Source organism: Montipora foliosa, chromosome 14 (assembly GCF_036669935.1).
Source record: "Montipora foliosa isolate CH-2021 chromosome 14, ASM3666993v2, whole genome shotgun sequence".
In the NCBI taxonomy this organism is placed as follows: domain Eukaryota; kingdom Metazoa; phylum Cnidaria; class Anthozoa; order Scleractinia; family Acroporidae; genus Montipora; species Montipora foliosa.
In genome coordinates, this window is record NC_090882.1 from 9,167,587 (window position 1) to 9,186,770 (window position 19,184).

At 38.2% G+C, this 19,184-nt stretch overlaps 3 protein-coding genes across 4 annotated transcripts in view; 1 reads left to right on the plus strand and 2 right to left on the minus strand.

The window, feature by feature from the left end:
* The window catches only part of LOC137984855 (allatostatin-A receptor-like), a 2,130-nt gene extending 1,985 nt beyond the window's left edge, over nt 1–145 (minus strand). The window contains exon 1 of the mRNA XM_068832169.1: nt 1–145. This exon is cut by the window's left edge and continues 1,985 nt beyond it. Coding sequence (XP_068688270.1) covers nt 1–39 — 39 coding nt within the window. The 5' untranslated portion in view covers nt 40–145.
* A 3,783-nt stretch (nt 146–3,928) lies between these two features.
* On the plus strand, nt 3,929–8,844 carry LOC137985120 (uncharacterized). 2 transcript variants are annotated; one of them, XM_068832612.1, is made up of 2 exons: nt 3,929–4,223; nt 5,995–8,844. In XM_068832612.1, exons 1-2 carry the CDS (start codon nt 4,148–4,150, stop codon nt 7,251–7,253), a joined length of 1,335 nt encoding a protein of 444 aa, XP_068688713.1. In that variant the 5' UTR covers nt 3,929–4,147; the 3' UTR covers nt 7,254–8,844. The 2 variants fall into 2 exon arrangements, with proteins under 2 accessions (XP_068688713.1, XP_068688714.1); XM_068832613.1 differs by lacking the exon at nt 3,929–4,223 and adding an exon at nt 4,269–4,589.
* Nucleotides 8,845–10,856: 2,012 nt separating this feature from the next.
* On the minus strand, nt 10,857–19,137 carry LOC137985184 (haloacid dehalogenase-like hydrolase domain-containing protein 2). The gene is made up of 5 exons (XM_068832707.1): nt 19,026–19,137; nt 17,621–17,914; nt 16,391–16,607; nt 14,698–14,761; nt 10,857–13,200 (listed from the first exon to the last, which is right to left on the minus strand). The coding sequence occupies exons 1-5, from the start codon at nt 19,124–19,126 to the stop codon at nt 13,100–13,102; spliced, it is 777 nt and encodes a 258-aa protein (XP_068688808.1). The 5' UTR covers nt 19,127–19,137; the 3' UTR covers nt 10,857–13,099.
* Nucleotides 19,138–19,184: the final 47 nt, after the last annotated feature.

The window sequence follows — 19,184 nt, forward strand, 5'->3', positions numbered from 1 at the left end:
ACTTCGATCCGTGTTCAATGCTGTATACTTATCAGACATCACGTTTTCAATTCACTACCTCTTGTCGTGTTATAAAGTCGACCTCGATTTCACATCATTATTCGCGCCGCTGTTCTCTGTACTCTATGGTTGTAATAAAAAGGCTAAGAGGCTTGTTTTTTATCGCCCAAAGTAAACGTTTGGCCAATCATGACACGAGTTTCTTATGTTTCCTTTGTGTTGCAAATTTAACGTTGATCTGTTTGGTTTGTAAATAAATGTCCGGTTTGTATTAACACGTCTACATGATCAAACTTTTGCACTGGTGGCCGTAAGTGTTTCATCTATGGTCCAGTTTTTATTAAAAAAGACCACCTACATACATATGTTCTTTCTTCTTCTCTGTGCATGGCGTTGAGTTCATCCTCCGATTAGAGGAAATCACATTCCATTTTAAACAATCTTTAAAAGCATTTTGCGGTTTCTTAAATCCGACCATTAAAACTTAGACATTCTAATCCTTTTTTGCATTGTTTGTATATCACGCCGTTTTCACTTTAAAATTATACTGAGTTCCTCATTTGTTCACACAACTTCTGCTTTCTCGACACAGATTTTCGCTTAAACAATTTTGATTCCACTCTTTTGACTTGACCACGGAATTTCAACCTTGGTGATTGAAGAATGTTCTTTCAAAACAAACTGAGTGGAAGAAAGCTTTCATAAATTAAAACAAACATTGCTTTTGTTTTAGTTCGAGTCCATCAATGCCAAGCCTCCAAAATAAAGCGCGGTTCCTTCCAAGCAACGTACTGCAAGTCTACTCTCGGCTGCAAGTTTGTCGTAATACTGCGGATTATGATGGAGAGATGATAATGAACTTTATTTAAGTGTCAACTGGGTTTAGGCGCTGGAAAGGGGGGGGGGGGGGGGGTAATTAGCGACACTCTACAGAAATGAAAATGAACTTATTTCAAATCGTAAGTTGATTTTTTTGATGATAGGGGAAAAAAAACGTCTCGGAACAAAGTAGAGCATTGAACCAGCAGACTCAACACGGGTTCTCTCACCACTGCGCTATCCTATCTCCCTAACAAATCACCCTGGTTTCGTTGGAAGCTTCATAAGGACACCCGTTTTTCCATTTCAGAGTTTCACACTTCAATAAAGGTCTCAATAGGCCATTTTACAGTTGTTTTCTCAGCGATCTTGCCTATGAAGTGCCGCGAGGCTGCAGGTGACCTTGTACCAGTATTGATAGAGCCCACACTGCCACTGCTTTTCACATGTAAATTGTGTTGTTGTAATTCTAATTAGTCCATATTAACATTACAAAAGCACGAAGGTTTGTATCAAAACTGGGTCACCGGCAGCCTCGCTTCCATTCTTAGGCCAGGTAACTTATCTACAACTGCAAAATGGTCTATCACCAATCATTATATTTACCTCCACCTGCTGTTAGCCTTTCCATATAATTTGATTCGTAGCCTGTCACTTCGATCATCATGATATTTCGCAACTTTTTCAGTGTTCTTTACACGATTTTAAACATTTTGGGATAAAATTTGCCACCAGTTCTTTATACTTCAGTTGAAAATCTCTAAGGGAATTTTATCCTGCTCTTGAACTCAATTAAATTCTTGCGTCTTTTTTTCTCGTCTAGCCAGCGTTCACTGAATTCGAAGATTTTTGATGTTTTGGCCGCGCGAAAATTGGGGCGAGACAAAAATAGACGCGTGTCATCTTTATCACGAATAAGAACATAAAGTATAAACCGCCTCGTTTGGCATCCCTTCAGTCCAACTCATTTCCAAGTTCATTTAAGAAATCGTTCTTCTGTATATTTACGGCCAATGGAACGCCAAAAAGCTTTCAGTTGGAGATTGACCATTCAAAAACCGTAATTATGTTACCTGCTGTTTTGTTTTCATTCACTTGTCTCACTTACTTCAGCCACCAGCTTTAATAGATGATCATGAGTTTTCAGGGGCACCCAACGACCAATTTGTTGTAAAATGTATTATTCTACCCCAGTTAATGAAAATAAATGTTATTAAGGCATTTTCAGGTGTTTTTCAGTGTTGCTGGGAAAACATTATTTGTTCCTTTTTCCCAGCAAGACACACAAGAAATTTCCCAGCCAGCTAGATAAAATTGGTTGGTTTCTCAGCCAACTGATCAGCCAGGAATTCCGCGCGCTTTCAAATCCCTCGATCCAAAACGACCGAACAAAAGCGACAAAACCGGGACAAAACAGGTTTTTTTCCGCAAGCGCAATCACTCTGACCAGCCGTCTTATGTTTGTGACTATTCTCTGGCAGAGGGAAGGGGTTCTCTTTTTTTTTTTTTTTGTCGTCCTCAGTCTTCAGAGTTTCTACAGTCAGCTCGGGTTGAAATGCTAGAAAAAGTCAGTAATTCCCAGGCAAAACCTCTATCAATGACAAAATTTCCCAGCCAGCTCATCGAAACACCTGTATTTTTGCCAGCCAGCAACCTCTGGGGAACAGATTCGTTGGGTGCCCCTGAGTTTTCCCATATTACTTATATTCGATTAGCTTTTCATTCGTTGGTCAGATAGCTTAAAGATAGACTTTCTTTCGCTTTAATGGTCTTTCCAGTTAAATTCAATGACGGCCGTCTCCGTTTCTGTCGTCTTCACACAAACTGAATCGTTTTACTTGCTGAAGAGAGCCGAAACATAGTTATGTCACAAATGGAGCTTTTCTACGAGAAGTTTGCTATGAACTCAAAAGCAAAGTACCTCAGCACTGAGCTAAAATACTACTGCAAGAAAAGCCTGCATCAAAAATAGAGCTGTCAACTAACGCACGCGATGATTGCCCAATTAGCAGGTTACGCACCGTGACCCGCTACTTTTTCGCTATATATTAAACACCTTTTTACATCCTATTTTCAAAAGGGCAGGTATAATTTCAAAGTTGGATAAAATTCGTCGTCTGCGGAGATGATCAAAACATGATCTAACCAGTGGTAATGCACAAGGGATTTACATCCATTTTGTTCAATTCGTAAAAAGCCGACTGGACAATTAAGACCAATCAATATATATGTCCTCTTTTTTCAACATGTAATTTACTCCTGAAGATTGTTTTCCCTCTATTACTCGAAGTAATTTCTTTCAAAATTAAAAATACTTCATAACATTGCCAAAGTTGTTGTGGATCCACGAGCCGAAGGCTCAGAAGATGAAGAAGCGCTACACTCTCTCTTTTCCTTATTAGAACGTCTAATTTGGCGGCTGAGGCTGGACTTTCTTATTTATTCAGTATTTTGCGATTTGAGTCTGAAAACGTTCTTAACATGTTCTTAAAGTTGTGTAGGGTACTAAGTTCGACTACAAAGTGAGTTGTTCTTCAATGAACCACTGCATGAAATAGGAAAAAAAAGGTCCCGGCTAAGTATTTGATGAGTTAATTGTTCTGATAGACTGCGGTTTTGCATTTCTTTTATCTGTATTCATGCTACTTGCAAAAAACAAAAACAAAAAACAACAAATGGGTAATTCAAAAGAAAGACGTTTTGAAGTCACTCTCATCCTGGGTATCTTCTTGGTATGTTGTTAAAAGTTTTGGTTAATTTCGGCCTGAACGTATACAAAAAAGGTTTTCAAAAAAAAGGAAAAACTTAGAGCCTATTTTTGTCTGTATGAGGAGTTAACCGACGAGCGGTCGTCGTTGCATGCACGGTGTTAAACAATTGATCATACAGCAATATGTGCTCTCATGGTTCTCAGGCGAATCGACGTGATGAGCTTGTTTAGTGGTAACGGCGTAATACCATTGGTTTAATTAAGTATAGAGCCGTAGTTTGTTTTAAATATAAACCAGGACATGAAGTGATAAATTGTCTGGCGTAATGAGTTAAAATAGAAAATGGATGTGCGACGACTATTATTAGTTCTAAGAGAAGCCAGAAAGCGTGGTTTGTCATCATGCCTGGGAACCTTAATCAATCAAATATTTAAGAATATTTGCTGACTTTAACGCGAGACTGATCAAACTATAGCAATTGTTAATACCAGTGAAATGGCTTTGAAAGCGATCAAGACTCGACGCTAAATAACCGCACTGCATTTCCGTTTCTTCGATAAAAGGAGGGTCTGTCGAATCGACTCAATGTCGCCGTTTTCAATTTGAGAAATGCAAAGATGTACTTGAAGGGTTGGGACATTGAACCTGCAGTTCTACGTCCGGTTGAAACAAGACACAAAGGACTTTGGACAGGTCAGTGAAACGGGGTCATTGGCTGTCATTGATCGTCAATAGAACTCCGCGAACTATAGGCGTTGAGGAATTTCTCGCTAAGTAGCCATTAAATGGAAATGTCTAAATTGCGATCAACTTGGCGAGGAAATTTGAGATGTCCGTTACTTCAATGGTAAATGATCGTAAAAGAGAAGATACTCGAAGATTTTACACTTCACTTGATTTTACCTAAAATAACATGAAATAAGTAACCTGTGATTGAAACGCGAAAATCAAGATCACTACAGGTGACTTGAGTTCATCTACCTTGATGAAAAGTTGCCGATAAATCCTATGTTGCCACGGTATTGCTTATGTCTGTTCGGAAATCGCCGAACGTTGAAGGTAAGTGCTAGCTGAAATTTGAAATACGCTGAATAATGTCTTAAATGAATAACAGAGCTCAGAATTCACAAAAAAATTGTTCAATTCCAGAAAGGAGTTAATTTTAAAATATCTCTGAGTCCTCTGAGAGCTATCTAACAAAAAAATTGATAATTTAATTAACACTTAAAATACATTTTAAACCGATTTTGTACCAGCTCTGTTTAAATTACATGATTGTTTCAAGTTTTATTGTTTCCATTTTAAGACTTACAAATAGTTTGAACGTAGGACTAAGCAGGAAAAAAACGCACCGGCCAAAGAATTGTCAAACGTCACATTTCTATTTGGCTCGGAGACTCAGGGGCAGTCATTCGAGACGGGACGAGAAAATCATGGGCAAAACCCCGCGGGACTGGGGTTTTAGTGAACGCCAGTCCCGATTTTGCCCATGATTTTCTCGTCCCGTCTCGACTGACTGCCCCTGCTTCAAAACTTTTTTGTCAATTGTCATCAGCCACCAGAGGACATTAGTTTATATGTAAACATGAGAAGGTCCGTTATTAAAATGGTGGGTTACTTTAGGTAATCGTAGAGATCACCGGACAGAAGGAAAATCTCAGCTGTTCGTGGAAACAACAAATCTTCAAGTGTTACAGATTCTGAAACCGGAGGGTCTAATTACCAAAAATTTTTATCGAATTTATTTCACTTTTACCTTGAACTAATCGATCGCGTACAAACCTTGCCAATTACAGCAAACAAAACAATTTTGAAATAATAAAAAATGAATGGTGCTTCTTGCTAAGCACTTGGAAATTATGCAACAGCTGGCGTAAAAGTGGGAAATTTGGTCGTGCACGCTATATTCCGTTTTAACGAATTTTTTGCACTTCACTATTTCAATGGTTGAGTGAGCTAATTAGTTTTATAAATGGTGAGACAAGATTCGAAATGGCCGGAATTATTTAACAGTCAACAGTGCATAGCCTCATGTGTGATAAGAGCTACTAAAATTCAGATTTGTGGCAGTGAATATATTGCACATATGTGAACGATTGGATAATAGAGACTTCGTAATCGAAGTGAAGAGAGGAAGTGTACTCTAGTAGTTATGGCGCTGGACTTGCCGGAATTCTGAAGGCCTGCCCGGCCTGATCACTACGACGTTCATGGCAACGACAAAGGTCACTTCAAACTATAAAGGTTGAGCAATCCTAAGTATTTTGCGATTCTTCCATTTTGTTCATGTTGTACAATGGGACATTTCCAAGTTGCTGTTTGTCTCGGTTTCGAAGTGAGTCTTGGTGTTCAACTATTGTAAGGGAAATGAGTTTGACTAACTAATGCGTCTCTGAGCTTCCACGCTCAATAAATTTGACACCATTACAGTTTATTCTTGATCATTTTTTTTTGTCTTTTTTAGGAGAGCCCTGGTGTTTTTGTCGACAAAGTTGCACAGCTTGTCTCTTCATTTTAGCATTGCTATACGTGTATTATTTTTCCTGCTACATGAGGCATGAACTCCGAGCCACGTTTGATCACCCTCGTCCCCAATCCCTTAACTCACGCTGCAGGGGCGCGCTTACAACACTGACACAAGGGCACTGGAAGCAACGAAACGTCAGCAAAGAAGCTTTACAAAGTCGAAAGAGGATAGATGTCATGCTGCGCGAAAGAAAGGGTTGGCCGAAGCGTTTATTTCATGGGGATCTCCGTTGTGGACCTGTTTTTCAACTTCCCCGAAAAATCAGGAACAAAAACCGACCATTTGTTTTGGATGTACAAGCGCAGTGTGACGCGGAGAGTGAAAATTATTGTTGTCATAGCAACACTGGTTGGTGTGGTCATGGCGAAAAGTTTTGTGATTGCCCAAGCTGTACAAATTACAAATCATTCATCTCTGCCGAGTTAGCGCAGTGGCTGCCGAGTAATGGGTGCAGCGTGACAAACTTCACACAATTTTCCGCTTGTGAGTCGATCTCCAAACGAGTTAGCAGCTTGACATTTATAGGAGACTCCCTTGTTCGGCATCTTTTCTCTGCAATGCTTATAATTTTGACCAACGATCCTCTTTACGGAGCTTTAAAATTTAGCACTACACCCAAGATGCGTGACATATGTAAAGGTGACAGCCAATTCGGGGATAGCATATGTCACGTTCATACTGCGATGACTTGGCGTGACGTGATAGACAATCCGAATTTTTGCAATCGCTGGGCGAGGTTTCAAATCTCTTACGTAAAAGCGTACAGGGTAGAAATTGCAAGTTTGGCACATCTTACAATCAAAAAACATCTCAACAAAGTTGGTTCTGTGGTTCTTATGGGAATTGGAATACATAATAACTTCAACTCGACAGCGGTTGTCCAATCATATCTTGAACCTGCAGTGCGTTTGATTTCAACTTCCAAAAATGGTTGGCCACACCTTATATGGTTATCTACCCATTCAACGGGTCCTTTGAAACCGATCAATTATCACCGTGACCAAGGCAACCTTGCGATTTCGTCATTTAATGAGAATATAGCAAAATACTGCAATGAACACAACATTGCTGTGTTTGATACGTTCAATATGACAACAGGAGTGCATAGTTTTGACGGAACCCATTTTGGGGTCGGAGTTAACATAATGAAAGTGCAAATTCTACTAAATTACTTAGAGGAAACCTTTTCAAAATGAAAGGCTGAAATTGAGAATTACGGAGCCCATTAAGTGCCATTAAATTGCTCTTTTAACTTCAAATCTCTCCGAAGTTTTGCCTGCGCTTAGACATTTTTTCCTGACTTTTTTCCCGACGTTTTTCTCGACTTTTTCGGAAGGCCGCTCACCCCTAACTACCAGGGTGTCTTGAAAACAAAGATCCCAATGACCCCTAAGACCCTAACACTTGAAAACGAAGAAAGTAACCCAAAAAACCCTAGGCCTGACTTGAGCCCTACAGTTGGGTTTTAGGCCAAGGGTTATCCAAATTGAGGGTTTTGGGTTACTTTCTTCGTTTTAGGGGTTTTAGGGCAACCTCGTCACCAGGGCGCTTTTCCCTGGCTTTGAGTGGGGCCCAAAGCCAGGGAAAATCGCCCTGGGGACGAGGGTTGGTTTTAGGGATCTTTGTTTTCAATAGGGGTAAGCGGCCTTCCAAAAATGCCGAGAAAAAAGTGAGGACGCAGTAAAAAAGTCGGGAAAAAAACTCAGAGCACAGGCAAAACTTCGAAGGAGATTTGAAATTAGTTGAGTAATTTAATGGCACTCAATGGGCTCCGTAGAGAATGGAACTAGCAGTTAGTCCAATAACGAATTTGTGTGAATTATGACGAAGGCAAAGCAGAGGTGATAGCTTAATTGCTCATCATTTGTGCAAGCTTGAACAGTCAGGCGAAACACAGGTTGGTTTTTCGCTGGTCTCCTAAAAGAAAATGATCATTTTTTCAACAGTTTGCTCCAAACTTCCTCAAACGCCATAAAATCAATTTTTGGTAAGCATTTGCTTATTAATTATCACGTCCAATCTCGTTTTCGTGCGGCAGATTTTTGTTTTAATTTAAAATTATTTTAATTTATTTTTCATTAAACTAAAATATAAAATTGCAACACTTACAAGTAACTGAAAAAATGCAATCGAAAACTGCATAATTCGAGACTACAAAATACGCTTAGTACACCACACAGAGGGAAATGCAGGACACTCACTCGCTAAGCATATGCCACAATTAGCGTCTTCCACTTCTTAAACGGATGTTTTGCCATGCCTTGGCTAACTTGTTACGCCTACTAGCAAATTTTTTCGCCATTTGATCAGTATACAGCTTTAGTCTTGGCTTTGTAAACTCCTATAGACGGATGTATAGTTAATTTACGTTTAAAAATAGACGTGTAGACATAAAATTTAGCCACTAATATCAGATGATTCATTAAAATCCTATAATCCTCGCCCACATTAAATACCCCTAATAAGATTTCCACCAATGTAAACGGATGTACCTCCAGCTTACACTCATAAAGCCAAGAACAAAGAGATTGGCAAAAAAGTAGTTATCACATCACAAAATCAAATTCGAGGGATTCAAAATGTCGTTTACAAAAAGTGCAACAGAGCGGATAGGCAAAGCAATCATTTTTAACCTAAACAACTCTTCATTTGTAAATACTATATTATTCAATAATTTATACTGAAATTCACGGAATTTTGTTTCTATTGTAACCAAAAACGGTAGGGAATATACTACCTTTTTTTGTTCCTAAATAAAATTGTAAAGTGATCAGTAGATGAGATCTTGGAAAAAGCCGCCTCAGAATTTTCCATCCTTAAGTAAATTATATAGCTAACATTCATCTGGAGATACTGTGTAGCTTGCCAGCTGATCTGCCTCCATTCACGAGGAATTGCGTCAACTATACTGTTTAATTGGCTCAGTTGGTTGACCACCGGGCTGTCACGCGGGAGGTCGTGAGTTCAACTCCGGCCGGGACCAACATTCATGCAGGGTCTTTAAATAACTGAGGAGAAAGTGCTGCCTTTGTAATTACATCTGCAAATGGTTAGACTCTCTAGTCTTCTCGGATAAGGACGATAAGCCGGAGGTCCCGTCTCATAACCCTTCAATGTTCATAATCCTGTGGGACGTAAAAGAACCCACACACTTGTCGCAAAGAGTAGGGCATGTAGTTCCCGGTGGTCTGTCTTCTGTGGTGTATCATGGTTGGGAGGGTAAATGCTCGGAGATATTAGCTACACCAAGCTACTCTAAAATCCGAGGGTAAAGAAAGATATATGATATGATATGATATGATATATTATATTTTAAAAATATCTAATGGAGACAGGTTCGCGTTTAACATCATTAAGCCCTCTTAAACAGACACCCACGCCCGATGAAAAATCGCCAAATGTAATTATCCTTTTCGAAAAAAAGATGTTGGTCGAAGAGCAATAAATTTTGAACAGTTATATTTTTATTGTTCCAGATCACTTGATTCACCACCTCCTTGTCGGATTCATTTCAAAAGCCGACCAGGCACCAAGGCAGTCCTATAAAAGATAGGAAGGTGGATAGACAGTTTTCGGGTTTTAAAATTACACTAAGAATACATTTCCGCCCAAAGGAGAAAGATGATGATCCAATATTATCTTCCACGAACTACTATTTTCTTCATCCTCAAATCATTTTTAGCATCAACACTCTTTGTGCTAAAATCATGGATTGGACGACTGGCATTCTAAGTTCACCATCCTCAATTTCCGCGCTAATACGAGCAAAGCGCTTAATTTTATCATTGCATAGACGAATTCATGTTACCCACTTCATACAACATTGAGTTAATAGCCGATTCGATTTCCAAATAAAACGGTAAATCAAACCATTTTAAAGGTTTAATCAAATCCACTCTAACTACAGCATAGCTGCTTTCCTTAGAACTTTTAGATTTGACAATTTGTATTTTCACCAGCAAAGTAAGCTCTTTCCCCCTCCACGAATTCAATAAATCTTTAATAGACTTTACAATTAAATCAAAGTTTGCTTTCATCCTGTATGGTATGATAATCGAATACAATTCCTAAGATTTTAACAGATTTTCGCACTTTGTGAGGAAAATTAGATTGATCAAGATTCTGCGCACCAATAGCAAAGATTTCCGTGTTTTCATCGTTGACTCGGAGATTGGGAAGTCGTGAAAAAAGCTACAAAGTTGCCATTAAACGATGATAAGACATTATATCTCTAAGAAAACAAGTCATATCGTTGGCAAAGAGCGTTAGTTTTACTGATTAGTTAGTTTTGCGGCAGATTGCTCACGGCCAAATTTGAATAAGCGAGAGCTATAAAGGCTAAGCGGCCGTGATTCTATTAATGTTTCTTATATATATTCGAAGGTTGGAGGCAGTTCTTCGTGAAAACTTTCTTTGGGCAAAGGCCAACTGAGCCCGAGAAGAAACTTTAGTTGTGCTCTATTCTTGCCTTTTTAGTATAATTACAATTGGTATTAACTAAATAAATTAGAGTACTAGCTGCCTGCCAGGGATATTTTTGCGCGGTTGAAAACTATGCGGAGAAGTCACCGTACTCGTTCAAGAGAAAATCAGTAGCTATTCCTTGTTGGATTAAGCTTGGCGTCAATGAAAATCTGCGCCATTTTATCAATGTTTGTGAGGATGTGTGTGAGCTAAAGAGCTATTTTGCCTTAACGCCGGAGGACACCATACAGGACCTCGTTCCCACACCCAGGGGAAGGGAAAAAGAGAGTCCCTTGGGAACGAGGTTGCACAAACAGCAACACAAAAAAGAAAACTAGAGCCAACACTTTTAATTAGATTGAAACAATTTCAAAACAGGCATGGAAAATAACACCATGAATGACTTTTCGGCCACGAACTTCAGAAAGCAATAAATTAAAAGAAAGGAAATACACTGGTTGTCTTTAAATATACCAAAAACGAACTTCATGCTCTTAAATCTTCACATAACCTAGCTATACACAGAATAAATATTTTTGTTTTTGTTTTATGTAAAACTAGTATCAAATACATAATTACATTTTATTATATAGATATTGATGAAATACCAGGATTTCTCCTTTTCAGTAAAAAATCATATCTTCACCGCGCGCAGTGAACATATCATTTTTATCTTTCACGTGTGAGGATATAGGTGTTGTCAAGGTAACCAACACGATTAGCCAATAAAACGCGAGCTTTCTCTTCATTGTAAGATACTTTTGTGCTTTAATATAATTCTTCTCTACTACATTAACATTTTTATTGCAAAATTTGACATTATCATGATTTCTTTTTCATAACTTTCATATCTAGTTTTATGTTACACAACATGCGTGTTTTAGGTGTTGGTGACCACTTTTTCATCATTTCGAAACTGAATGAAACAAGTTGTTTTAAATCTAGACAATTAATCAATATCTATATAATAAACAGAACATTACATGGCCGCTTGGGGATACGAATTTTATCTTCGAGTGCTGAAATGATATGTTCACTGTGTGCGGTGAAGATATGATTTTTTAGTAAAAGGAGAAATCCTGGTATTTCATCAATATCTATATAATAAATAGAGGATAAGGGGATACGAATTTTATCTTTGAGTGCTGCAAGTATCGTATCCCCGCGCGGCCATTTAATATCCTCTATTTCTAAATATTTAACATCTAGTTTGACATTAAATGATAAAAAATTTAAAAAAAGTAAACAAGCTCAACAGTAAATATTGCATTTTAAAAATGTACACCGACTACAGATGTGGAATTGTTTACTCCTTTATACTTTTCATACATGTGGAGTATGATTTAAATTAAGCACAATAAGCAAAATAAATGTACTTGCATCTTTAATTTTACCATAATTTAGAAATGTAGCCAAAAGTGCTACTATGATCAAAAAATCACTTCCCTTTTTTCTGCAGATTTTACCCGACTTAACAGATATGGCGCAATACTAATAGGAGCAGTAAAAACAGAAATAATATAATGGTTAGGAAACATTCTGGGAAAGGATGGATTAAAGGTTCTAGGGTGCTTATAGCTATTGTTTATGGGTATGCTATACAATAATTTTATGTATATTGCCCTTATTCCTTCAATGTTATATCTCCCTTGCTCTTTTTGGTTTTTATTAGACAACACCATGTTTTTAAACACCTAAAATGTTTGCAACATTGATGTTGTTATGTTCCGTAAAAAATAAAAGTAACAGTAAAAATAACAATTAACAGCTCTTTTTAATTGTGTCCATCAACTCACACTCTTCCTTCCAACAACCAAGTTAACGGTCTCTCTAAGTACTTCACATTACTACAGATGACTGCGAAGGTGATGAAAAGCGGAGGGTGACTGATTGACTCTCAATAAGGTAAAAGGCCTGCACTATTCTTGCATTTTCAGTTTGGTGAACTTGAGCAGGGTTTTCAGTAATAAGGTAAGTAGCCAGCAACACTAATAATTAAGGAAGTGCTGAAGGTACGTGCTTCCAGAGGGATCCACAGAGTGACATAATCACCTGTGAATTTATTCTTTTAAATCTAGGCCTCCTAGAATGCAATTCCTGCATTTTGGAGCAAGACTATTTTGCTTTTCATGAACAAAGCTTGGCCAATCCAACCTTCATGTTCTGTGGTGCATGGGTTTTTTTTTTTGGAGAATTTGGGGTAATTTCTCAACCACTTAATAACGGGAGAGAGCTTGGTCTTATTATAATAATATTTAACATTTTTTCAGGGTGTGGCCCTCTAAACAAATTACTAAAAAATAAACACATATACATATAAATAAAGAAGTAATTAAGACTAACCTATAAACAAAATATCATTCATCTAAGGATTAAACCATTGACTCCTGGGGGTTCCCCATTGATGAGTAAATTCATCTGGCGTTAGACAGAGTAAAATACTATTAAAGTCTGGCCGGTTCGAGCCGGTTTGGGAGTCAAAGGTTTAAATTAATATACTTGTAAAATATATGAAAAACCCTGTTGTGGTTGAGCCACCATTAACTGTATATTAACCGTATATTAACCGTATATTCTGTCATAACATTGTGCAAATCTGATCAACTGCTGCAGCGAAATCTCTGCATACTGCAAAGGGTGGCTTCTCCAGATGATTTTCATCTCCAGCACGGTATTTACCTGCCATATCAAAATAACAAAAAGTATTCATGAGCTCTTATTAATTAAACAATGTAAACATACAAGTTCAATTTACCAATAAACCTTTTTGGAGATGCAGCTAGGGGCCATTTTAATTTCTATTGTTTCAAATAGCTCTTATGGGATGCTCAGGGGCAAATACATATTTATTTGCCCCTGAGCATCCCATAATGTCTTTCAAAACAATAGAAATCAAAATGGCCGCCGTATCTCCAAAAAGATCTCTTCTCTAAATTGCTTGGCTCTAGTTCCCACCTCACAAATTGAAAATGGCATCCAAGACCACTCTAAAGAGTGTTATGGATACCTCAGATCCCTTGCAGGAGAGGCAAGAAAAGGGAATGATATATCATTTCATGGATATCGTAAAAGAGTTTCCCTGCCTATACAAGCATGCCTGTGCCCATTAAACCTTGCATTCAAATTTGACAACGGCAAGAACACACTCAGATATATTTAGCACGCTTGCTTGTGTGGATTCAGGTTGCTGTAAGTTTTCCTGTACATATTGGGAGTATCTGTGACAGGTACATGTCTAATGTTTCTTCTTTTTCAGTTTCTTGGCAAAATCTGGGGCAGTCAGGAAATAGCGAAATCCCTGATCATCTGGGATTTTCCCGACATACCGTAGTTATTTACCCATAAGCCGAGCAATTTTTTCAGAAATTTTCCCTTCTATCTGTGAAATAACGTTTTAACAAGGGGGTTCGGCTTATAGCCGAGAGTTTGATTGCATTTTTTTTCTCAGATGTCAAAACCAAAGGAAATGTCACACAAATTCCAGAAATTTATCGGCTTGAAGCCAAGTTCCAATAAACAAGAGACATAAATTAAAACTGTTGGTCACTGAACTTTTATAGAATTGGTTGCTCCTTAAGGGTCTTGGCTTATTTAGCCAAGCTCGGCTTAGAGGCAAATAACTACCGTAATATGAAACCTAGCCTTTGCTTGCATCAATTTCCCAATCCTACTCCTTCGTTGGCTTCTTTCTTATCAGAAATAAACTGTGAGTTGTTTCATGGACTAGTTTTGAAAAATACTGTAGTGCTGTTTAATAATTATACTGGTAATTGGCAAATCAATAACAAAATTTGCCATTAACAAAAATCAATGGCCGCATATTCAAGTGATGGAAGAGAGATAATCACTATCAAGCTTGAAGAAAAAAGGGGTCATAATTTAATTGTCAGCCTGTTCGTTAAAGTGATGAGTGTAACAGACCACAATTATTATACATGTACAAATCTGATAGACTTTGTTCTCTGTTCTTGTGGAAATAACCTGCCAATACGTTCATTGCGTTATTTGAATGGAAAGTTTTCCTATTAATGTTGCATCTTTTTTTCCAAGAAAAATAAAACATGTCGTAAAAAAGGTTGCTGTTATTCATTGTGGTGAAGTACAATAATAAAGAAGTATTCTCGTTTGTCACAATAACAATAAAACAATAAAAAAGATGGCAGTTTTAGAACTAACCTGTCTGCACAAGAAATCCCTTTATTCCTATTGCTTCTGCCCCACCAATATCATCTCTTGCATCCTATTTTTTAAATGGAAAATTGTGACCTTGGGCAAACTTAATTAACTCTTTGACTCCCAAGCGGGGACAGCTATTCTTAGAGTTACATGTATTTTCATAGAGTTATGTCGTTGAGTTGGAGTTACCGGTAAGTTTCCAAAATCCTGAATTCAAGATTTTGAACTTCCAAAATCTTGAATTCAGGATTTTGGCAGTCCAAAATCTTGAATTTTAGGATTTTGGCCATCCAAAATCTTGAATTCAGGATTTTGGAAGTTGTTACCTCTAACTCTAAGTCATAACTCTACTGAAATAACTCTATTGATAGTTAACCTCCTCCTAAGCCAGCCTAAACTGGACAGTATTTTACTCGGTCTAACGCCAGACGATTTTTCTCGTCAATGGGGAACCCCTGGGAGTCAATGGGTTAATTAAGAAAATAAAACACAGACTACATGGGCATGCACACTTTCTCTCTGTCTGTCAGTGGGTCTCCTGTGTCCTTTTATGCAAATTTAAGGTCAATTTCAAGTTGCTCAATTTATCTCTTGGTAGAAAATGGTAATTGTGAAATGATTTGTGCATTGGAAGCCTTTAAAGATCTTTGCATTTAAACACTACATTACCAAAACGGACTCATGAAAATGAGAAACTATCGGAAATGTGTGTAAGTAGAGCTTAAAATATTGACTAATAATAATAATCATCATCATCACAATGTAGTTATTTACCCCTTTGTGCCCCCACCCACCCTGGCCCCCACTGAAGGCTAAATGCAAGGTCTTTTGCCATGCCCATTTTAGCGTGCGATGCACTCAAATGTTGTTTTTATGCTTGCTGGCTGTGAAATTTCCGCCCGGCTCTGCTGGCAAACGGAATTTTTGGTCTGTTTCTGCTGGGAGGGCCGAACAGATAAAAGTTTCCCAGCAGGTTGAGAAATTGCTCTAAAAAGGCTAATCTTTATTTTATTTTATGGCCATGATATATTTTGATGAATTTTGAAACAATGGCTCGTTTTCCTCATCTTCTACCTGCCCTTCTTCAGACAATGTCGTCCTCCGTCCCATCCAGAGGGTTTGAAATGCCACAGGTCTTAAAAGACTTGGTTGCCATTTCTGCTGGAATCGCCGTAGCAACCATCAAGTTCAGGTTCTTGGATTATTGCGCCAAGGTCAGTCAATGTCATCTCAAAAAGTCCTTCTCAGGACTACACTCACCCAGGCCCTAACGATCGTACTTTACTTAATTATGATGTGACTCCTGGGTTCAAACCATTTATGATTTTATGTTCACTTGGACGACAGAGCAAACGACTTGCTAACAACTACATCAGTTGCACAAGCAATGTCAGATGAATACCGCAACAACTCTGGTCTAACCACCACTGCAAAGATCTTAGCCTCGTTCCAGCTGGTCTTTGACTGACCAATGACATCTATGACCAGAATTTTTATAGTATCTACTGACATTACACAAATCACTTGACTCTGAAGATCACTTCTGCTCAGGTTGTGGAAACGTCAGTAAATGTCATCTTGAACAGTCCTTCTCAGGACTGCCGTCATCCAGATTATTGTACTTTATTGTAACTGTGAACAAGGTCAGCTTATAGGTAAATAACTACAGTAATACAAAAACCACTAAACTTACATCACCAATCATGATGGCAGACTGCATATCACATCGCATTTCATTCAGGGCATGAGCAAAAAATGACGGCTGTGGTTTACCCACAACTTCTGCTTTCACATCAGATGCAAATTCAAGGGCAGCAACAAAAGGTCCTGGACCTAGTGCCAGTCCATCTCCTCTCTTATAGTATCGCACTTTGTGAATTGCTATCAGTGGACAACCATCTAGTAGAAGCCTGCAATGAATTTATGATAGAAATGCATGCATATAGCTTTGAATAATTTTAGTTCTTCCTGCACACTATTTAAAAAAAAAAAAACGAGATTGTGTATGTGTGAGATCGACTATTTAACCCATTGACTCCCAGGGGTTCTCCATTGACCAGTAAAATCGTCTGGCGTTACACAGAGTAAAATACCGGTACTAAGTCTGGCCGGTTAAGGCCGGTTTGGACGTCAAAGGGTTAAAAAAGGTTATCTCTTGTCTTGAAAAGAATTTATATTTATGTATACCTTTCAGTTACAGGTGGGTATACATGTAGGCAATAATAATTATTTATTGATCAAAGGACTTAAGTGTTGGGATGTTTTCAGGCATTTATAAGAAGGAGCAATTTTTGAAAGTCAATAGACCATCTGCCATACACTGATGCACTGAATAACAAATTACAATGAAGCTGTCAAGTCGACTGGTCATGATAAAGAGCTTAAGTAAGGAAGAAGATGATGGCTGCTACAATGTCATTTAAATAATTTAACTTCATGTTGTTCTAATCATTTCACAATTTTATTCCAAGTTCTTTGACATTGAAAGTGTGTACTAAAATTCCTGGAACAAAATTGGTTTGAATTGTGTGGTTGTTTAGGGAGAAAATTAATTGAAAATTTGTCATCAGGTTTCCACATCCTCCACAGAACCTCAAATTCAGCCATTTCATGGTGTTGTTGGGACAAGAACAGCTACGAAATGTACAAAAATGTAAAACACACATGCAAGGCATGCAGAACCGTTGTTTTTGTTTATTAGACCTAATGTGTTGTGAAATTTTCATAGCCATTATCACTGTTCTTGCTTAACCTCCCCAATGTTACAGAAACCATTTGCAAACAACACATGTACAATTGGCCAATTAAGTGATGAACATGCTCGTCTCAATATTTTGTGTACTACACGAACAATTGATACTAAAACAGGATTTATTGTATGATCTTATAAACAAAGAATAGCCTGAAAAGCTTTTTCCTCCACCTGAAGGCCTTGTTTAGCATCTCATAGTCAAAGCAGTCAGGGGCAAGACCCACAACAACAGCATTAGGGTTATTGACATCAACACCTTTAAAATCCTGTTGTGCATCTGATCCTAACAACAACAAAGGTCGCAACTTTCTGTGATCAACCAATCGGCGAGCTGCAGTCAGTGAGGTAAACACTTCTTCTGGTTTGATATCAAACCCAATGCCAGTCAATCGTTTCAGAAGAGTATCTTTTGACTCTTTCGTGGTATTGGTGACAAATCTTATCGAGACACCAGTTTCTCTGAGTCTATTAATAACGTAACAGCAAAATTAGTAACGACAACTGCAGATTGATGTACTTTTTGTCTTTGAATAGCCGGAGAGGCGACAAGAACAAAACAATGTATTTGTAAGGTGGGTCTAAAACACAGGTCATAGGTCACAGGTCAGTATACATGTCACTGCTACAGATAAACAAACAACACCAAAAGTGTCTCCTAGTCCTAATCACTCTATAAAAATGTTAATTCAGGTCTAGAGGGAACTTTTGGCTTAGTTGTTTATCAGTGGAGCAGGAACTTCTAGTCTTGACCCGTGAAATATGACCTGTTCTTTAGACCTGCCTTATATTTATAAATTAATGTGCCATGCGACGAGAACATTGTTCGTTAATTTTATTTCTTAAAGGCTAAACCACAGAATACTCAATGTGTTTATTGCTATATGCTTCATTCTTCAAAAGCTTCCGACTAATTTACACGTGTTGGCCCTGAATTCCGCATTTTTGTTTTTTTTTAATCTCGCTCTATGTTTACAAACATTGCTTTTGTTATTCAAATGTGCCAATCACAGAAACAAAAGACCCTTTGTTTCGACTGCCAATGAGGCTCTGGTTGTGACATTAGGCTGATTTAGCAACAGAACGGGAACGTCAGTGGCGACGCGCGCGCAGCAAAACTACCAATGAGAATTTAAAATAGAGAAGAAAAGAGTGGAGTCTATTCCATTCTGAATTCTCATTGGGGTTTCTTTCTGCGCGCGCCGTCGCCACTGACGTTCCCGTTCTGTTGCTAAATCAGTCCATAGCTGGCGACGTCAACGATATCTTCGCTATACAAAGGGTACGGTTATGCTTTTTGGGTCAAAGTACGACTTCAGCATCGATGCACTTTTTTCCTCTCAAAAAAGCTCGATCACAAAATGTCGAATTTAACGACAAGGAAAAAGTCATTGAAAAGGCTGGCCCACTGATCATATCTAGAAACATTTTCTTAAATTCAGCAGATTTCTTGATTGCCGGCCGGTACTTGAGCTGAAAATTTTGCGCGGTTGGGTGCGCTGTCGCCATTTTTCTTTTTTGCTCAGATATGTGGACATTTTTCAAAATATATGAGTAGGAAGATCCCCTATCCCCCTACCTTTTAAGAGCTTGTATCGATCCAGGAATCACTGTGTTTTCAACATGTATAGTTCCACTGAGATCGATCAAAACGCCACTTATTTTTGCTGCCATCTTCATATTGCCGCTGACCGTTGGCTGCGACGAGTGCGGGCGTTTCTCTAACCCAGGCTCTCTC